The 22,362-nt window shown below is 49.9% G+C and overlaps 1 protein-coding gene across 3 annotated transcripts in view; it reads left to right on the top strand.

Annotated features, from left to right (window-relative positions):
- Nucleotides 1–22,362, top strand: part of LOC147115411 (polyhomeotic-like protein 3) — a 113,447-nt gene that overhangs the window by 17,860 nt on the left and 73,225 nt on the right. For all 3 annotated transcript variants that reach the window (XM_085989660.1, XM_085989662.1, XM_085989661.1), the window contains one exon: nt 3,546–3,732. In XM_085989660.1, the coding sequence (XP_085845786.1) occupies nt 3,616–3,732 (117 nt within the window). In that variant the 5' untranslated portion in view covers nt 3,546–3,615. The remainder of the gene's footprint in view (nt 1–3,545; nt 3,733–22,362) is intronic.

Consider the following 22,362-nt stretch of genomic DNA (forward strand, 5'->3'; position numbering starts at 1 on the left):
GTTATGCGGAGAAACTGGAGAAGCTGGGGTTGTTCTCCTTTGAGCAGAGCAGGTTAAGGGGAGGTGTTCAAAATCATGGAGACTAGACAGACTGGATGCAGGGAGGATGTTTCCCCTGGCTGGTGGGCCTAAAATGAGGGGTCACAGTCTCAGGATACGGGGTAGGACATTTAGGACTGAGATGAGGAGAAATTTCTTCACTCAGAGGGTGGTGAACCTGTGGAATTCTCTACCACAGAAGGCTGTGGAGGCCAAGTCACTGAATATATTTAAGAAGGAGATAGATAGATTTCTAGACACAAAAGGCATCAAGGGGTATGGGGAGAGAGCGGGAATATGGTATTGAGATAGAGGATCAGCCATGATCATATTGAATGGCGGAGCAGGCTCGAAGGGCCGAGTGGCCGACTCCTGCTCCTATGTTTCTATGAATGGTTTTTGATGGTGTAAAGAAGGAGAAACTGTTTCCGGTGGCAGAAGGTTCGGTAACCAGAGGACACAGATTTAAGGTAATTGGCAAAAGAACCATAGGGAGATGAGGGAAAAAAAATACGCAACAAGTTGTTATGATCTGCAAAGCACTGCCTGAAAGGGTGGTGGAAGGAGTTCACTAATAACTTTCAAAAGGAAATTAGATTAATACTTGAAGGGGGAAATTTTGCAGGGCTATGGAGAAAGAGCAGGGGAGTGGGATTCATTAAAAAAAAAAAAATTCATTCATGGGATGTGGGCGTCGCTGGCAAGGCCGGCATTTATTGCCCATCCCTTGTTGCCCTTGAGAAGGTGGTGGTGATCGCTGCCTTAAACCGCTGCAGTCCGTGTGGTGAAGGTGCTCCCACAGTGCTGTTAGGGAGTGAGTTCCAGGATTTTGACCCAGCGACGATGAAGGAACGGCGATATATTTCCAAGTCAGGATGGTGTGACTTGGAGGGGAACATGGAGGTGGTGGTGTTCCCATGCGCCTGCTGCCCTTGTCCTTCTAGGTGGAAGAGGTCACGGGTATGGGAGGTGCTGCTGAAGAAGCCTTGGCGAGTTGCTGCACTGCATCTTGTAGATGGTACACACTGCAGCCACGGTGCGCCGGTGGTGGAGGGAGTGACTGTTTAGCTCTTTCGAAGAGCCGGCACAGGCATGATGGCCTCCTTCTGTGCTGCATCATTCACACGATTCTACAATCCTGCCTCTCTTCCTATGGGGAAATGCCAGGCCTTTCACTTGCTTGCTGAGATCAGTAACGCATCATGTGGAAGATGGTCGCTGCATAGTGTTCTGAAGTGTTACATAGACCTAGAAACATAGAAGATAGGAGCAGGAGTAGGCCATTCGGCCCCTCGAGCCTGCTCCGCCATTCAATGAGATCATGACTGATCATCCAAATTCAGTACCCTGTCCCTGCCTTCTCTCCATATCCCTTGATCCCCTTAGCCATAAGAAATATATCCAACTCCTTCTTGAATATATTAATGAGTCCAAAGATGTGTGGGTTAGGTTGATTGGCTATGATAAATTGACCCTTAGTGTTAGGGGGATTAAATACGTGGGGTTACGGGGATAGGGTGGGATATGTGTTGGTATAGGGGTTACGGGGATCGGGTGGGATATGTGTCGGTGCAGGCTCGATGGGCCGAAATGGCCTCTATCTGCACTGTGGGGTTTCTGTGGTTTCTGTGGAATTGGCCTCTACTGCCTTCTGTGGTAGAGAATTCCACAGGTTCACCACTCTGGGTGAAGAAATTCCTCCTCATCTCTGTCCTAAATGGCTTACCCCTGGTTCTGGACTCCCTGACCATCGGGAACATCCTTCCTGCATCTAGTCTGTCTAGTCCTGTTAGAATTTTATAAGTTTCTTCTAAACTCCAGCGAGTATAAGCCCAACGACCCACTCTCTCATACGTCATTCCTGCCATCCCAGGTATCAGCCTGGTGAATCTTCGCTGCACTCCCTCCATGGCAAGAGCATCCTTCCTCAGATAAGGCGACCAAAACTGCACACAATACTCAAGATGTGGTCTCACCAAGGCCCTGTACAACTACAGCAAGACATCCTTGTTCCTGTACTCAAACCCTCTCGCTTCAAAGGCCAACATACCATTTGCCTTCTTAACCGCCTGCTGCACCTGCATGCTTACCTTCAGCGACTGGTGCACAAGGACACCCAGGTCTCGTTGTACTTCCCCTTCTCCCAATCTATTGCCATTCAGATAATAATCTGCCTTTCTGTTTTTGACACCAAAGTGGATAACCTCGCATTTATCCACGTTATATTACATCTGCCATGCTTCTGCCCAATCACCCAACCTGTCCAAATCATCCTGGAGTTTCTCGGCATCCTCCTCACAGCACACACGCCCACCCAGCTTTGTGTCGTCTGCAAACTTGGAGATATTACATCTAGTTCCCTCGTCCAGATCATTAATATATATTGTGAATAGCTGGGGTCCAAGGACCGATTCCTGCGGTACCCCACTAGTCACTGCCTGCCACTCGGAAAAAGACCCGTTTATTCCAACTCTTTGCTTTCTGTCTGCCAACCAGTTCTCTATCCAAGTCAATACCTTGCCCCCAATCCCATGTGCCTTAACTTTACACGCTAATCCCTTATGCGGGATCTTATCGAAAGCCTTCTGAAAGTCCAAATACACCACATCCACTGGTTCTCCCTTATCTATTTTACCAGTTACATCCTCAAAAAATTCCCTGGCAATTTTCTTGACATTTATTTAGAGTGTAACGTACAAGTTAGCAATGCGTTATTAAGCTTCTTTTCCAAGTCTGCAAATCAGGTAGTTCCCAAACACCACAACTATTCCTTCATACAAATGAAGTGGCTCCAGTAACACATTGGTAGTGGTGCCATGGTACTGTGTGTCAGCTTGTAAATATGTTCTGGCACACAATGTTGCAGTGTGATTACTAACTGCAGTAAGTCATCATTATTATTCTCGCTACACTTAATTATCACTGTCTGGGTCCATTCCAACACCAAGAGAATAGTTTCCAAGTCCTAAGTTGTTTCTGACTTCAGTCCAAACTCGCAATGTTTTTGCTGGTCGGCTGAAATGCATTGCGCTGTCGGCCTCTTCTGCTGCTGGCTCAGTCTGCAGAGAACTTAATTGGCAAAGGACATTTACGGAACCATGAAGGGTTGTTGGTATGGGTGAGGAAAGCCTGGTCTGGATCATAATCGCGCTGAGTAGATCTGATCAACATCCAAACTAAATTTCAGAAGGTGTGAGGAAAGATATTGGGGTAGATCTTGACGGTAACAGAGTGTGAAATGGGCGATAGCGAATCGGTCGCCCGTTTGACATCTCTCCCCATTTATTACAGTGGCCCGGCTGAATTGCCCGATATAGCCGGTGTGTTTGATGCATTGTAAGCGGCGCTCTTTGTAATTGACTTCAGTGGAACTGGCAAGCGGATATCGCCATTTGCCCGATTATAGATGGCTGCCTGCGATCACCCTCGATGGTGTCCGCGATCACCCTCGACGGTGTAAGTGGTGAAGACTGTACCTAAATTGTCACTGTTTTGCCATCTTTCAGCCTTGAAGCCTTGTGTCCCTGATATTTGTACCTGATGTGTTGAGTGCCTGAAGCCGTGCAGTGACCAGCCATGGAAAATGACCAAAGTACAACAACATCGACCACGACCACAACAGTCAGCACGTCTCCCAGGACACCGGCACCGCAAATCTCTGTCTACAGCAGCTCAGACAGACAAGCTGTTCAAGTATGTAGCTGTGATACTGTTTGGCCTGTGCGGTTCTATTGCAAATGTCCTGAATTGCATACGGTGGAGTTACATCTGAGGTGGCGGTTAGGGAGGTGAACCAAGCCATATATAGAATTTGTACCACACATGTGGACTAAATATTAGAGTCTATGCGCTAAAAATTCAGTTTGGGGCGCCAAGCTCGCCTGGGCGCCGGAATTACCGCTGCGCGCGGAGCCACTTGCGCCATCGGGATATTCAGTTTCTGCGCCCCAAATGGAAGCCGGCCGCTAAACGAGGCTTCCCGCGCCCCGCTTGGGGCGCTGAAACTGAATATCGGCGCGCAAAGTGCCGCAGCGGTACTGCAGGCCTTCCTCCCACTGTTAAGGGGGAGGTGGCTGCAACAGCGCGATCCCCGCTTGCGAGTGCCGGCAAATGAGCCCGGCACCAAGGAGAAGTGCCGGGCTCTCGGGGAAACAGCCGGCAATGCCGCGGGGGGGGGGTGGTGTAGGAGGCTGGGGACGGAGGTGCAGGCAGGCGGCCGCCGAAAAAGCGGCCGGCCGCATCTCCACCTTAATTCGCTCCACTACCGCCACAGGTTGGCCCCTGTGTACCGGTCGCTATTTGCGGCCGGCGCGGAAGAGGCGGGCGCAACCTAACATGGCGTTAGGGGCGGTAGCGGGGCGCTGCGCACACCGATGATGTCATCGGTGGCGGCGCAGCGCTACAGGCTAACGCCGCCATTAGCGCCCCGCTAAATATCGTGGTGGTTGTGGTCAGTGGCGCTAAAGCCTCTGAGTGGCCTCTTTGGGCGCAAACTGGTGGCGCAAGCAACTGAATTTCTAGGCCATAGAGTCATAACGGCACAGAAGGAGGCCATTTGGCCCATCGGGTCTGTGCCAGCTCTCTGTAGAGCAATCCAGTCAGTCCCATTCCCCCGCTCTATCCCCGTAGCCCTGCAAGATTATTTCCCTCAAGTGCCTATCCAGTATCCCCTTGAAAACATTGAGTGTCTCCGCTCCCACCACTTCTGTCGGCAGCGAGTTCCAGGTCCTCATCACTTGCTGTGTAAAAAAAAAAAAAAAAAGTTTTTCCTCACATCCCCCCTGTATCTCTTGCCCAAAACCTTAAATCTGTGTCCCCTAGTCCTTCTACCATCCACTAGTGGGAACAGCCTTTCCCCGTCTAGCCTATCCAAACCCATCATAATCTTGTACACCTCTATCAAATCACCCCTCAACCTCCTTTGCTCTAATGAAAACAAATCCAGCTTCTCCAACCTGTCCTTGTAGCTAAGATCCCCCATCCCCGGAACCATTCTGCTAAATCTCCTCTGCACCCTCTCAAGGGCCTTCACATCCTTCCTAAAGCGTAGTGACCAGAACTGGATGCAATACTCCAGCTGTGGTCTAACCAGCGCTTTATAAAGGTTCAGCATAATTTCTCTACTTTTGTACTGAATACCTCTATTTATGAAGCCCAAGATCCCATATGCTTTGCTAACCACTCTCTCAATATGTCCTGCCACCTTCAGGGACCTCTGCACATTAACTCCCAGGTCCCTCTGTCCCTGCACACTCTTTAAAACTGTGCCATTAAGTGTATATTGCCTCTCCCTGTTCCTTCTGCCAAAATGCATCACCTCACACTTCTCTGTATTAAATTCCATCTGCCACTTGTCTGCCCATTTTGCTAGCCTTTCTATGTCCTGTTGCAGTCGATTGATATCATCCTCATGGTTTGCCACCCCCCCCCCCCCCAAAGTTTGGTGTCGTTGGCAAATTTATGTATTCTACTCTGTATTCCAATATCCAAGTCATTTATATATATCAAAAAAAGTAGTGTCCCCAGCACTGACCCTTGGGGAACACCGCTGTCTACCATCCTCCATTATATTCGTACATGGATTATTTCTTTCTGATTGTTGAAATGATTAGCTGTATACCCACACAATGATCGTGCTCCACTTTCCCCCTCCTGCTATACAGTGAACTAGATACATCTGTTTTCAACTCAATTAGGTTCTTCTGGTCCCATCCCTCCAAGTTTAACTTGCTACATAAGCACGGAAGAAGAACGAAAGAACTTTGCATTTCTATAGCTCATTTCATGACGTCCCAAAGCACTTTACAGCCAATGAAGTACCTTTGAAGTGTAGTCACCGTAGGAAATGCAGCAAGATCCCAGAAGCAGCAATGTGATAATGACCAGATAATCTGTTTTTAGTGATATTGATTGAAGGATAAATGTTGGACGGGACACTGGGGGAGAACTCTCCTGCTCTTCTTCGAAATAGTGCCATGGGATCCTTTTACGTCCACCTGAGAGAGCAGACGGGGCCTCGGTTTAACGTCTCATCCAAACAAATGGCACCTTCGACAGTGCGGCACTCCCTCAGCACTGCACTGGAGTGTCAGCCTAGATTTTGTGCTCAAGTCTCTGGAGTGGGACTTGAGCCCACAACCTTCTGACTCCGAGGCGAGAGTGCTACCTACTGAGCCACAGCTTGTCAGCTAGCTAGTACAGCAACAGGATTACAGTTAGAGACTAGTGCAACCAGGACAGATACTTCATGAGTTTGACACGGGTGGTTTCTGAGAGTGGTGCGATGCTGGAACAGGCGCCCTTGGCATCAGTTGCATTATAAACCTTTTCAATTGCTAGATTCTAGCTTTTGCTGTGGCTTGATATTTGAAACCAATGTTTGAACAAGCGAATTTATTTCCATGTCCACTAAATGTTATTATAAACCTATCTATACCAGTGGGAATGTAATGATGAATTGATCTTTCTTTTGATGTTTACAGTCCTTCCAGGACTGGAGAGCAAGTCCCAGGTCCAGAAATAACAAAAGATACAAATTTTCCACATTCGCCAATCCTTTTCAAATAGGGGGCAGGTTCCCTCTGGGAATACTCTGTTCACAATGTGCTGAGCAATATTATGTTTTTACAACGCAGAGAGAGAAAATATATCTTCTTGATGTTCTGTATTTTGTTCTTGTCCACGGGCTGACTGGAGTTGTTCTCGGCGAGAGGTCTGTGGACACAATTGATTGTTCTTTACATGAAGGCCTACATTCAAGTTCTTGATAATTCAAAGTCGTTTTCTGCTCTAATTTGAATGAAACACGTTTTTGAATTCGGTGGAGTGTTAACAGACTTGTTTCATTCTCGGGTGGATGGGGTTGAGGTACAGATCAGCCATGATCTGATTGAATGGCGAAACAGGCTCGAGGGGCTGAATGGCCTCCTCCTGTTCATGTGTTTTCCTCTCTTAACCCTTGGAGGACTGCAGTACCGTTGCTTTTTTTTCTGATTGTGCAATGTAGGTGGAGGGTCCAGGGTGATAGTTGGGACAAGTCCTTTGGGACTGAGAGTCTGCGCTTGCATGGTTTGCTAATCTACCCGCAGGAGGTGCAAATAGCCGTTTCTGCACGGATCCAAGTGATGACAGATCGCTTGCCCAATCTCTGATACAGGATAGCACCAAAGTTAAAAAGAGTAAGATGAGATTAATCACCACGTAGTGTTCAGGTAACGGCAAACTAGTGTTTCAAAAGCCTGCAGATTACTTTATTATTATTATTAAAGCTTTATACTCGTTTGAGAATAATTGAAAACGACTTATCTTGTAATTAATCATATTTACTGTCGACTATTACTGCAAGTTATTATTATTGGCTGGGATCAAAGAATGGAACATGCAGTGCCATAACGTCGGCATGTAGCAGCACTGACTGGGAGGATGGCAGTTTAATATCTGCTGGAGCGGGAGGACGCCGGCTCGGTATTCCCGGAGCGGGAGGACGCCGGCTCGGTATTCCCGGAGCGGGAGGACGCCGGCTCGGTATTCCCGGAGCGGGAGGACGCCGGCTCGGTATTCCCGGAGCGGGAGGACGCCGGCTCGGTATTCCCGGAGCGGGAGGACGCCGGCTCGGTATTCCCGGAGCGGGAGGACGCCGGCTCGGTATTCCCGGAGCAGGAGGACGCCGGCTCGGTATTCCCGGAGCGGGGAGGACGCTGGCTCGGTATTCCCGGAGCGGGAAAAACGCCGTTTTTAATTTCCCCATTCCTCTCCGTTTCCAACCTGAGCCATACTGACTCGGGAGGAATGACTTCAAATATGCCTGTGAGCTTCAGCACTGCACCTTCCTATGTGATAAAGGATAGCTGGGCAGCGTTGCCTGGTTTGTTTTAGTGAATGGGGAGGTGTGGGGGAGAAAGTAGAACAATAAGCAATAGAAAAAAATGTTCTTGCTGTCTTCTGAAGTAGAAGCTTAATGTTCCCTGAAAGGGAATTGGGGAAAAAGTAATATGACAATCAGCTGGTGGCTGTGGGGTTGGTTAGTAATGAAAAAATTGCTGTACCTGTTTCCATGACCGCTGTGACGAGACTAGCCCCACTGTCACAAGGGTGATGCAGCTAATGGCGCAGCTTAACATTTTATGTCCAGTCGCAGAGCCTTCATTATCCTGTGGGAGGCTAGCAATAACTGCGAGCGCATAATCTGTAGCAAAAGCTCAGGAGGTGGCAATCCAGGACATGCGAAGGTTCCCTCGTCTGTGGCGATGAGGGAGCAATCAGAATTGAAAGCCTGAATCGATTTGCAACTCGCATGATTGTGGCTGAAATCACAAAAAAATCAGAATCTCCTCAATCCGTAATCTTCAAGATGGTGCTTCTTTAAAATTTTATTTTGCTCCTCGTTCCAGTTGGGAAAACTGCTCGCTGCCACACGAGAGCAGGGAAATCAATCACGTAATCTTGGTGCTCTTTGCTCAGGGTGGAAATGATGTGCAGCTCTCTCTCTCATTTTTGGATGGTCATTTTTGCTACCACCAATTGGTGTTTTTTTTTAATATCACATTTACAGAGTTCAGCAGGTCCCCACCACCTACATATTAACACTTGAGTAAAAATGTAATTAAAGCCACACACTCCCTCCAAGAAACACAACACTGTAAAAGGACTGCCTGCTGTGGGGAGGGAGGCACCATAAGAACATAAGAATTAGGAGCAGGAGTCGGCCACACGGCCCCTCGAGCCTGCTCTGCCATTCAATAAGATCGTGGCTGATCATCGACCTCAGCTCCACTTTCCCGCCCGATCTCCATATCTCTTGATTCCCCCTAGAGTCCAAAAATATATCGATCTCTGTCTTGAATATACTCAACGACTGAGCATCCACAGCCCTCTGGGGTAGAGAATTCCAAAGAGTCACCACCCTCTGAGTGAAGAAATTCCTCCTCATCTCAGTCCTAAATGACCGATTCCTTATCCTGACACTGTGACCACCCCGCCCCCCCCCCTCCCCAGTTCTAGACTCTCCAGCCAGGGTAAACAACCTCTTGGTAATATATAATTATGATTAGATACAATAACGGCTCATTTTCAGTCAAGAACAAGGGGGTAACACCTTAAAATTAGAGCCAAGCCGTTCAGGGGTGATGTCAGGAAGCACTACTTCACACAAAGGGTGGTGGAAATCTGGAACTCTCTCCCCCAAAAAAGCTGTTGGGACTAAGTCAATTGAAAATTTCTGAGATGGAAATAATGCCATGGGATCTTCCACATTAACTTGAGAGGGCACATGGGGCCTCGGTTTAACATCTCAGCCTCAAGACGGCACCTCCGACAGTGCGGCACTCCCTCAGTACTGCACTGGATTGTCAGCCTAGATTTTTGTGCTCAAGTCACTGGAGGGGGACTTGAACTCTCAACTCTGTGATTCAGAGGTGAGAGTGCTACCCACTGAGCCATAGCGGACACGCTCCATTGCCGATGCTGCACTAGATTGGGGGCAATGTCATGCATTCCACAGGCATAGATTTAATTTGATTTGGCAGATTAGGTAATGCCTTCTCACTCAGAGAATTTCTCTCTCATCTGCTCCAATGATGAATGGACAAGGGAGCCAACATTCACTCACTCAGCTACTTCCTGCCACGCACAGTTGGTCTTGGTTTCTGTGATTCCCTGTGCCATTGATATGGATACCCTCCCCTGTCTCTCCACCTCTGTCAAACATCCAATGGCTCCTTGGCGAGGTTCCATAGATCCAGCAGCAAGAGTCAGGCGAAACAAGCAGCCTATTAGAAAGCAGCAGCCCTCCCGCCCACACGATCCCTGCGATTGTGAAAAGGGCACCGAGAACACATCGTTATTTTAATTAGCTGACACCGCCACTGAACATTGCGTGATCAGCTCCCCCACTTGGAACGAGCACCCGCAGTAATTCCGACCCACCCCCCTGCCAGTCGGAATAAGTTACTAGCACGTGTGGTAATGTTGATTCGCTGCAAATACTCAAAGGGAGCTGGAAAGGTTCCTGCAAGTGAAAAACATCTGGAGTTCTAGGTGAGTTGGTGGAATAGTACGACCAGGCACTGTGGTCTCTTCGAGTTTGCTTGACTTGTCTTGTCTTCGGTTCATGCCACAAACTCCGTTCCCTTTCCACTGATTCGATCTCTCTCCCCGGCCGCTGTCTGAGGCTGACCAAGTCTGCTCACAACCTTGGAGTCATATTTGATCACGAATTGAGCTTCCTACCTCATATCCGTTCTAACATTAAAGCTGTCCATTTCCACCTTTTGTATATCGCCCGTCTCTGCCCTTACCTCAACCTATCCGCTGCTGAAACCCTCATCCATGCCTCTATCACCTCTAGACTTGACTATTCCAAAGCACTCCTGGCCGGCCTCCCTAGTTCTACCCTCCGTAAACTTGAGGTCATCCAAAACTCTGCCGCCCGTGTGCTAACTCGCAACAAGTCCCGCTCACCCATCTCCCCTGTGCTCGCTGACCTACATTGGCTCCCAGTTAAGCAACGCCTCGATTTTAAAATTCTCATCGTTGTTTTCAAATCCCTCCATGGTTTCACCCCTCCCTATCTCTGTAATCTCCTCCAGCCCTATAATCCCCCTAGACCTCTGCTCTCTGACTATGCTGGACCTTTGAAAATCTCCCGCATTTTTAATGCTCCACCATTGGTGGCCGTGCCTTCAGCTGCCAAGGTCCTAAGCTCTGGAATTCCCTCCCGAAATCTCTCTGCCCCTCTACCTCTCTCTCCTCCTAAAAACCTATCTCTTCGACCAAGCTTTCAGTTATCTGCCCGAACAGCTCCTTATGTGGCTCGGTGTCACCTTGATAACATTCCTGTGAAACGCCTCGGGACGTTTTATTTGAGGGATGGATGGAGGGATTGAGGGATGGATGGAGGGATTGAGGGATGGATGGATTGAGGGGCGCTATATAAATACAAGTTGTTGTTGTTGACTGCCAACGAGGGTTGGAGAGGAATTTCCCTGAGTTTCTGTTTCATAACTTGGCCGAAGGTTTTGTTCTTCCCTTTTGTCTCTCCCGGGAGATTGGCGGGGTGGTTTACAATGTGAACAGGTTGCGCCTTGTGGTACGGGACAGGTTTGAAGGACTAGCTGGTCTTTTCTTGTCCTTTTTTTATAAGTTTGCGCAGGATCCCAGAACTGGCTGTCTTGTTTTAAGTAGGCTTTCACGCTGGCTTTCAGCCAATCTTACCTTTTCCATGCTTGCCACAGCGAGAATGAGCTGCCCCACTGGGACGGCAGTGTAAATGATGAGCTCTGGGGGCTGACTTTATATTGCTAGCGTACACTTCCCCCCCACTCCCCACTGCTGTGGAAGCTGTACTCCTCTCATTCCAAAGTTGAAACTGAAATGAGAGCTATCAAATAGGAACCAATCCCACAATTTATCAGTAACACGAATTGTAATCTTCATTTTTCATAAGTTCGCACCATTCCTCCCTGGAAATAGTAGATGCATTGCTGGTCATCTTCCAGAACTCGATAGACTCTGGAACAGTACCCATGGATTGGAGGGTAGCTAATGTTACCCCACTATTCAAAAAAAGGTGGCAGAGAAAAAGCGGGGAATTATAGACCGGTCAGCCTGACATCGGTAGTGGGGAAAATGCTAGAGTCAATTATAAAAGATGTAATAGCAGAGCACTTGGAAAGCAGTGACTGGATCGGACAAAGTCAACATGGATTTACAAAAGGTAAATCATGCTTGACTAATCTACTGGAATTTTTTGAGGATGTAACTGGTAAAATAGATAAGGGAGAACCAGTGGATGTGGTGTATTTGGACTTTCAGAAGGCTTTCGATAAGGTCCCGCATAAGAGGTTAGCGTGCAAAATTAAGGCACATGGGATTGGGGGCAAGGTATTGACTTGGATAGAGAACTGGTTGGCGGACAGAAAGCAAAGAGTTGGAATAAACGGGTCTTTTTCCGAGTGGCAGGCAGTGACTAGTGGGGTACCGCAAGGATCGGTCCTAGGACCCCAGCTGTTTACAATATATATTAATGATCTGGACGAGGGAATTGGATGTAATATCTCCAAATTTGCAGATGACACAAAGCTGGGTGGGAGGGTATGCTGTGAGGAGGATGTCATGAAACTCCAGTACGATTTGGACAGGTTGGGTGATTGGGCAGAAACATGGCAAATGCACTATAATGTGGATAAATGTGAGGTTATCCACTTTGGTGGCAAAAACAGGAAGGCAGATTATTATTTGAATGGCAATAGATTGGGAGAAGGGGAAGTGCAAAGAGACCTGGGTGTTCTTGTGCACCAGTCACTGAAGGTAAGCATGCAGGTGCAGCAGGCGGTTAAGAAGGCAAATGGTATGTTGGCCTTTGAAGCAAGAGGGTTCAAGTATAAGAACAAGGATGTCTTGCTGCAGTTGTACAGGGCCTTGGTGAGACCGCACCTTGAGTATTGTGTGCAGTTTTGGTCACCTTACCTGAGGAAGGACGTTCTTGCCATGGAGGGAGTGCAGCGAAGATTCACCAGGCTGATACCTGGGATGACAGGAATGACGTACGAGGAGAGATTGTGTCAATTGGGCTTATACTCACTGGAGTTTAGAAGATTGAGAGGGGATCTCATCGAAACCTATAAAATTCTGTCAGATCTGGACAGACTAGATGCAGAAAGGATGTTTCTGATGGCTGGGGAGTCCAGAACCAGGGGTCATAGTTTAAGGATAAGGGGTAAGCCGTTTAGGACTGAAATGAGGAGGAATTTCTTCAGCCAGAGAGTGGTGAACCTGTGGAATTCTCTGCCACAGAGGGCGGTGGAGGCCAGTTCATTAAATATATTCAAGAAAGAGTTGGATATATTTCTTGAGGCTAAAGGGATCAAGGGATATGGGGAGAAGGCAGGGACCGGGTACTGAATTTGGATGATCAGCCATGATCGCATTGAATGGCGGAGCAGGCTCGAGGGGCCGAATGGCCTACTCCTGCTCCTATCTTCTATGTTTCTATAAGATCCCTCCCTTATACTCTCAGGGAGGGTGGGCTCTGACACTCCAGGGCACTGTCGGAAGTGGCATCTTTCTGATGAGACGTTAAACCGAGGCCGTCTGCCCTCTCAGGTGGACGTGAAAGATCCTACGGCACTATTTTGAAGAAGAGCAGGGGAGTTCTCCCGGTGCCCTGGACAATATTTATCTCTCAGCCAACATAACAAAAACAGATGATCTGGTTATTGTCACATTGCTGTTTGTGGGAGCTTGCTGTGCACAAATTGGCTGCCACGTTTCCTAAATTACAACAGTGACTACATGTCAAAAAAGTACTTTATTGGCTGTAAAGCGCTTTCGGCTGTCTGGTGGTCGTGAAAGGCGCTATAGAAATGTTGTTTGTTTATTTATTTATTTCTCTCTTTCTCATTTTCTCTCTCTCTCTCTCTCTCTTTCTCTCTCATCAACTCTCCCAGGTCGTCCAGTGTCACTCTGTCACTTCTAATTTGCTCTTCTGCTCGATGAGAATGTGCCTGGCCTAATGGGGGAAAACTGGGGGAAAATAGACACATGGCCATCTCTCAGTACTATTTGGCATAGCAACATCACTTATATTTTTATCGACTGAAAATGCTCAGAAGGGTAATAAGGAATATAGTGGAATCCACTTGCAGTAATCAATTTGGACAGGTCCCAATTTGAGCACTATAACATTCTGATTAATATGTCATGCAACCTGCCGACAAGATAGGCCGTGTTGCAGAGCTGATTTATCAACTGATGTACCAGGCAAGGACACACTCACCCCAGCTATCTACTTGGCAGCACCATTCAGGGACATTACAGGAAGATGTGATTGCACTGGAGAGGGTACAGGGGAGATTTACGAGGATGTTGCCTGGGCTGGAGAATTTTAGCTATGAGGAAAGATTGGAGAGACTGGAGTAGTTTTCTTTGGAACAGAGGAGGCTGAGGGGAGACCTAATTGAATACACCTCAATTATGAGGGGCCGAAATAGAGTGGATACGATGGACCTATTTCCCTTACAGTAATTGGTAGAAGGGACTGAAAGCTGATAAATCCCCAGGGCCTGATAATCTGCATCCCAGAGTACTAAAAGAGGTAGCCATGGAAATAGTGGATGCATTGGTTGTCATCTTCCAAAATTCTATAGATTAAGGAACAGTTCCGGAGAGTGGCAAATGTAACCCCACTATTTAAAAAAGGAGGGAGAGAGAAAACCGGGAACTACAAACCGGTTAGCCTAACATCAGTAGTAGGGAAAATGCTAGAGTCTATAATAAAGGATGTGATAACAGGACACTTAGAAAATATCAACGGGATTAGACAAAGTCAACATGGATTTATGAAAGGGAAATTGTGTTTGACAAACCTACTGGAGTTTTTTGAGGATGTAACTGGTAGAATAGATAAGGGAGAACCAGTGGATGTGGTGCATTTGGATTTTCAGAAGGACTTTGATAAAGTCCCACATAAGAGGTTAGTGTGCAAAATTAAAGCACATGGGATTGGGGGTAATATACTGGCGTGGACTGAAAATCAGTTAACAGACAGGACACAGAGAGTAGGAATAAATGGATCTTTTTCGGGGTGGCAGGCGGTGACTAGTGGGGTACCGCAGGGATCAGTGCTTGGGCCCCAGCTATTCACAATATAGATCAATGATTTGGATGAGGGAACCAAATGTAATATTTCTAAGTTTGCTGACGACACAAAACTAGGTGGGATTGTGAGTTGTGAGGAGGATGCAAAGAGGCTTCAAGGTGATTTAGACAAGTTGAGTGAGTGGGCAAATACACGGCAGATGCAGTATAACGTGGATAAATGTGAAGTTATCCACTTCGGTAGGAAAAACAGAAAGGCAGAGTATTATTTAAATGGTGCTAGATTGGGAAATGTTGATGTACAAAGGGACCTGGGTGTCCTTGTACACCAGTCACTGAAAGCAAACATGCAGGTGCAGCAAGCAGTTAGGAAGGCAAATGGTATGTTGGCCTTCATTGCAAGAGGATTTGAGTACAGGAGCAAGGATGTCTTACTACAGTTGTACAGGGCCTTGGTGAGACCACACCTGGAGTAATGTGTGCAGTTTTGGTCTCCTTACCTAAGAAAGGATATACTTTCCATAGAGGGAGTGCAGCGAAGGTTCACCAGACTGATTCCTGGGATGGCAGGACTGTCGTATGAGGAGAGATTGGGTCGACTAGGCCGGTATTCACTAAAGTTTAGAAGAATGACAGGGGACCTCGTTGAAACGTATAAAATTCTGACAGGGCTAGACAGACTGAATGCAGCGAGGATGTTTCCCCTGGCTGGGGGGTCTAGAACGAGGGGTTGCTGTCTTAGGATACGGGGTAGGACATTTAGGACTGAGATGAGGAGAAATTTCTTCACTCAGAGGGTGGTAAACCTGTGGAATTCTCTACCACAGAAGGCTGTGGAGGCCAATTCACTGAATACAGTATATTTAAGAAGGAGATGGATAGATTTCTAGACACAAAAGGCATCAAGGTTGTATTTGGAGAAAGCGGGAATATGGTATTGAGATAGAGGATCAGCCATGATCATATTGAATGGCGGAGCAGGCTCGAAGGGCCGACTCCTGCTCCTATTTTTCTATGTTTCTAAGGATTAGAGGGGAGTTGAGAACTTTTCACCCAGAGGGTGGTGGAGGTCTGGAACTCACTGCCTGAAAGGGTGGTAGAGGCAGAAACCCTCGTAGAATCATAGAAATTTACAGCACAGAAGGAGGCCATTTGGCCCATCTTGTCCGCGCCAGCTGACCGAGCCATCCAGCCTAATCCCACTTTCCAGCACTTGGTCCGTAGCCCTGTAGGTTACTGCAGTTCAAGTGCATATCCAAGTACTTTTTAATTGTGATGAGAGTTTCTGCCTTTACCACCTTTTCAGGCAGTGAGTTCCAGACCCCCACCAGCCTCTGGATGAAAAAAATTCTCCTCAAATCCCCTCTAAACCTCTGACCAATTACTTTAAATCTCTGCCCCCTGATTATTGACCCTTCTGCTAAGGGAAATGGGTCCTTCCTATCCACTCTATCTAGGCCCCTCATAATTTTATACACTTCAATTAGGTCTCCCCTCAGGCTCCTCTGTTCCGAAGAAAACAACCTCAGTCTATCCAATCTTTCCTCATAGCTAAAATTCCTTATCCTCGTAAATCTCCTCTGCAACCCCTCTAGTGCAATCACATCCTTCCCGTATTGTGGTGACCAGAACTGCACGCAGTATTCTAGCTGCGGCCTAACTAGTGTTTTATACAGTTCAAGCATAACCTCCCTGTTCTTATATTCTGTGCCTCGGCTAATAAAGGCAAGTATCCCGTGTGCCTTCTTAACCACCTTGTCTACCTGTCCTGCTGCCTTCAGGGATCTGTGGACATGCACTCCAAGGTCCCTCTGATCTTCTGCACTTCTCAGTGTCCGACCATTTAAAGTATATTCCCTTGCCTTGTTAGCCCTCCCCAAATGCATGACTTCACACTTCTCCAGATTGAATTCCATTTGCCACTGTTCTGCCCACATGACCAGTCCATTGATATCTTCTTGCAGACTACAGCTTTCTTCTTCATTATCAACCACATGGCCAATTTTTGTATCATCTGCAAACTTCTTAATCATACGTCCTGCATTCAAGTCCAAATTATTGATATATACCACAAAAAGCAAAGGACCCAGAACCGAGGCCTGCGGAACCCCACTGGAAACAGCCTTCCAGTCACAAAAACACCCGTCGACCATTACCCTTTGTTTCCTGCCTCTGAGCCAATTTTGGATTCAACTTGCCTCTTTGCCTTGGATCCCATGGGCTTTTACTTTCGTGACCAGTCTGCCATGCGGAACCTCACCAAAAGCCTTACTAAAATCCATATAGACTGCATCAAACGCACTACTCTCATCGACCCTGATATACCTATCAATTCCTCCAATAAAAGGCGAAGAGTTACGAAGGTGACTAAAGGTTTTTATTGACTAAATAACAGCCCACTCTCGTGGGTGATCCGATCCAAGCAGGAGGAATACCAGCCAGTCGCTCACCTTTATACCTGGCCTGGTGGGTGGAGCCAAGGCGGAGTCGGCAGTGGTCATCCCAGGTATAGCAGTGTGGCAAGAGGCGACCTCGTACCGTGATACAATAGTGGTCAGTGATACAGTTATAACGAACAGTGGTGAACAGTGCTAACTACTAACAGTGATACGATAGTGAACGTGGTTTACCACATTCACCCCTTGTTTAGAATTAAGTCCGGCGGGGTGAAGTGTACTACCAATTCTGGTAGGTCAGTCTGTCCGGAGGCTTCGTAAGCCTCTCCGATCGCCGCAGCGGTGGTGTTGCCTTATCCGGTGCTGGTGCCTTATCCGGTGTTGATGCTGGTGTTTGCGTGGTCGGCGAGGGCTTGTGGGGTTCCGGCATGCCGTCTACCTGGACTGAGGTTGGGGGGGGTGGTGGCGGTGTTTCCGGATCGGCTGAGGGTGCGAGGTCTCGTAGGGAGACAGTGTCCTCCCGCCCGTCTGGGTACGCCACGTAGGCGTACTGGGGGTTGGCGTGCAGGAGGTTCACCCTCTCGACCAGGGGGTCCGTTTTATGGGTCCTCACGTGTTTCCGCAGCCAGACCGGCCCCGGGGCGGTCAGCCAGGTTGGTAGAGTGGTTCCCGTAGTCGACTTCCTGGGGAAAACGAACATTCGTTCATGGGGGGTGGTGTTAGTGGCCGTGCAAAGTAATGACCGGATGGAGTGCAGCGCTGTCGGGAGGACTTCTTGCCAGCGGGAGGTTGGGAGGCCCTTAGACTTTAAGGCTAAGAGGACGGCCTTCCATACCGTCGCGTTCTCTCTTTCCACCTGACCGTTACCTCTGGGGTTGTAGCTGGTGGTCCTGCTTGCTGCAATACCTCTCTCTAGGAGGAATTGCCGGAGTTCCTCGCTCATGAAGGAGGAGCCCCGGTCGCTGTGTATATAGTTCGGGAACCCGAACAAGGCGAAGAGGGCATTCAGGCACTTAATGACCGTGCTACTGGTCATGTCGGGGCAGGGGAAGGCAAAGGGGAAACGGGAGTACTCATCAACGATGTTGAGGAAGTACACATTACGGTCAGAGGACGGGAGGGGCCCCTTAAAGTCGATGCTCAGGCGCTCGAAGGGGCGGGTGGCCTTGATCAGGCTTGCTCGGTCCGGCCTATAGAAGTGCGGTTTGCACTCCGCACAGGTCTGGCAGTTCCTGGTCATGGTCCTGACCTCCTCGATGGAGTAGGTCAGGTTGCGGGCCTTAATGAAATGGTAGAGTCTGGTGACTCCGGGGTGGCAGAGCTGGTCGTGGAGGGTCTGAAGCCTATCGATATGCGCGCTGGCGCATGTCATTCGTGAAAGGGCATCAGGGGATTCGTTCAGCTTGCCTGGCCGGTACAAGATCTCATAATCGTAGGTGGAGAGCTCGATTCTCCATCTCAAAATCTTGTCATTCTTGATTTTGCCCTTCAGCTTGTTATTAAACATGAAAGCCACCGAACGCTGGTCGGTGAGGAGGGTAAATCGTTTGCCTGCCAGGTAGTGCCTCCAGCGCCGTACTGCCTCCACGATCGCCTGGGCCTCTTTCTCGACCGACGAATGTCGGATCTCGGGGCCCTGTAGGGTCCTTGAGAAGAAGGCCACTGGCCTCCCCTCCTGGTTTAGGGTGGCGGCTAAGGCGAAGTCGGATGCGTCGCTCTCCACCTGAAAGGGGATGGACTCGTCCACTGCGTGCATCGTGGCCTTGGCTATGTCTCCCTTAATGAGGGAGAAGGCCGCGCACGCCTCCTCCGTGAGGGGGAAGGAAGTGGCTTTCAGGAGGGGTCTGGCTTTGTCCGCGTAATTGGGTACCCATTGGGCATAGTAGGCGAAAAGCCCCAGGGTTCTCCTAAGTGCTTTAGGGCAGTGGGGGAGGGGTAGCTCCATGAGGGGGCGCATTCTTTCTGGGTCGGGGCCGATGATTCCGTTCTCCACTACGCAGCCGAGGATGGCAAGGCGCGTGGTGTTAAACACGCATTTCTCCTTATTGTAGGTGAGGTTCAGCCGTTGGGCCGTACGGAGGAATTTCTCCAGATTCGCGTCATGTTCCTGCTGGTCGCGGCCGCAGATAGTGACGTTATCTAGGTAGGGGAATGTAGCCTGCAGTTCGTTCTGGTCAACCATCTGGTCCATCTCCCTTTGGAAGACCGAGACCCCATTAGTGACACCGAAGGGGACCCTAAGGAAGTGGTATAGGCGCCCATTCGCCTCGAAGGCGGTATACTGGCGGTCCTCAGGGTGGATAGGGAGTTGGTGGTAGGCCGACTTCAGGTCGATGGTCGAGAATACTTTATACTGTGCAATCTGATTGACCATGTCAGATATGCGGGGGAGGGGGTATGCGTCCAGCTGGGTATATCTGTTTATGGTCTGGCTGTAGTCGATGACCAGGCGGTTTTTATCGCCGGTCTTTACGACTACGACCTGGGCACGCCAGGGGCTGCTGCTCCCCTCGATAATGCCCTCTTTCAGGAGGCGCCGCACCTCAGAGCTAATGAAGGCTCTGTCCCCGGCGCTATACCGCCTGCTTTTGGTAGCGACGGGTTTGCAGTCAGGGGTAAGGTTAGCAAACAGAGAGGGTGGCGGGACCTTGAGGGTGGAGAGGCTGCAGGTGTTACGCGGTGGGCGGTTTAACGTTTGCTGGTTGTTGACTGTGAGTGGGGGGAGGGGTCCACCGTATGCTAGGGTTACGCTTTGGAGGTGGGATTGGAAGTCCAGCCCTAGTAGGACGGCAGCGCAGAGATGGGGGAGGACGAGGAGTTTAAAGTTTTTATACTCCGTGCCCTTAACCGACAGGGTCACGACACAGTAGCCGCTGATGTCCGTGGCGTGGGACCTCGATGCCATCGAGATTCGGCTGCGCGTTGGTAGGACAGAGAGGGAGTAGTGGCTCACCGTGTCTGGGTGGATGAAGCTCTCCGTGCTTCCGCTGTCGAACAGGCAGGTCGTGGCGTGGCCGTTCACTTTGATGTCCATCATTGACTTGGACAGATGGTGCGGGCGGGCTTGGTCCAGGGTGACGGAAGCTAGTGTGTAGCTGAGCGAGTCGTTGTCATCTGCGGGCGAGGCGGTCGGGCGTGGTGAGTAAAATGGCGTCTCCCACGAGGTAGGGCCCCATGAGGCACTATTGGGGTCGGTTGCCTTAATCAAAGATGGCCGCCCCCATGACTCATGTGTGGGGATGCTGGCCTCAGTTGCCCTAAACAAAGATGGCCGCCCCCATGACTCATGTGTGGGGATGCTGGCCTCAGTTGCCCTAAACGAAGATGGCCGCCCCCATAGTTCGCATGCGGCACTGCTGGCCTCTGAGGATCCGCTCCTGCAGGCCTTGGAGAAGTGGCCTTTCTTCAGGCAGGTTTTACATATGGAGTTCTTGGCTGGGCAGCGCGACCTCGGGTGCTTCTCCTGGCCACAAAAAAAACAGCCGGCGGCCCGATCGCGGATGCCCGATGTCGGGGCCGGTGCCGGGGGTGGCGGGGCCGGTCGGGTCCGGGACGCCGACGCAGAGGTAGGTCCCGGGGGCGGCGCTGGGAAGGGTGCTGTGGTAGGGGTCGGGCCCGAGTCCCAGGGTCGCGAGCAGTACCTGGTGAATGCTTCCTGATCTTGGTGGGCCACTTCCAGGGAGATAGCGAGGGCTTCAGCTTTTTCCATGCTGAGGTCTTTAGCTTCCAGCAGTCTTTGCCGTGAGTACTCGGACCGTAGGCCTTTCAGGAATGCGTCGCGGATATTATCTTCAGTATTTTCGGCTGCCGACACCGATTTAAAGTCACAGTTCCTGGCGAGTGCATATAGCGCCTGTGAGAATTCGGCTACTGATTCTCCTGGCTGTTGCGGCCGTGATCTTAGGAGGTGCCTAGCGTACATGTAGTTTACCGGGGTCCGGTACTTCTGTTTCAGCAGGTTGATGGCGGTCTCGTAGGTAGTCATATCCTCGATGAGAGTGTATACTCTCGGGCTCAGTTGTGCCTGCAGGACACTTAGTTTGGATGCCTGAGGGACGCTGGATTCTCTCAGGTATGATTCGAAGCAGACCAGCCAGTGTTTAAAGTCTGCGGCTGAGTTTGCTGCTCGTGGGTTCAGGTCCAGGTACGGCGGTCTGAGGGCTCGCAGCCAAGCTGGCTGGTGTGGCTGTGCTCCTGGGAGCTGCGCTGGTGGCTCCTCCGCCGGTTGTGACTCGTTGTCGGACATCATATCGTATCACTGTTAGTAGTTAGCACTGTTCACCACTGTTCGTTATAACTGTATCACTGACCACTATTGTATCACGGTACGAGGTCGCCTCTTGCCACACTGCTATACCTGGGATGACCACCGCCGACTCCGCCTTGGCTCCACCCACCAGGCCAGGTATAAAGGTGAGCGACTGACTGGTATTCCTCCTGCTTGGATCGGATCACCCACGAGAGTGGGCTCTGTTATTTAGTCAATAAAAACCTTTAGTCACCTTCGTAACTCTTCGCCTTTTATTGGAGGAATTGATAGGTATATCACGTGGTTTACCACATTCACCCCTTGTTTAGAATTAAGTCCGGCGGGGTGAAGTGTACTACCAATTCTGGTAGGTCAGTCTGTCCGGAGGCTTCGTAAGCCTCTCCGATCGCCGCAGCGGTGGTGTTGCCTTATCCGGTGCTGGTGCCTTATCCGGTGTTGATGCTGGTGTTTGCGTGGTCGGCGAGGGCTCGTGGGGTTCCGGCATGCCGTCTACCTGGGCTGGGGTTGGGGGGGGTGGTGGCGGTGTTTCCGGATCGGCTGAGGGTGCGAGGTCTCGTAGGGAGACAGTGTCCTCCCGCCCGTCTGGGTACGCCACGTAGGCGTACTGGGGGTTGGCGTGCAGGAGGTTCACCCTCTCGACCAGGGGGTCCGTTTTATGGGCCCTCACGTGTTTCCGCAGCCAGACCGGCCCCGGGGCGGTCAGCCAGGTTGGTAGAGTGGTTCCCGTAGTCGACTTCCTGGGGAAAACGAACATTCGTTCATGGGGGGTGGTGTTAGTGGCCGTGCAAAGTAATGACCGGATGGAGTGCAGCGCTGTCGGGAGGACTTCTTGCCAGCGGGAGGTTGGGAGGCCCTTAGACTTTAAGGCTAAGAGGACGGCCTTCCATACCGTCGCGTTCTCTCTTTCCACCTGACCGTTACCTCTGGGGTTGTAGCTGGTGGTCCTGCTTGCTGCAATACCTCTCTCTAGGAGGAATTGCCGGAGTTCCTCGCTCATGAAGGAGGAGCCCCGGTCGCTGTGTATATAGTTCGGGAACCCGAACAAGGCGAAGAGGGCATTCA

Source organism: Somniosus microcephalus, chromosome 6 (genome assembly GCF_052327205.1).
Source record: "Somniosus microcephalus isolate GS21.2 chromosome 6, FLI_Smic_1.0, whole genome shotgun sequence".
Taxonomy (NCBI): Eukaryota; Metazoa; Chordata; class Chondrichthyes; order Squaliformes; family Somniosidae; genus Somniosus; species Somniosus microcephalus.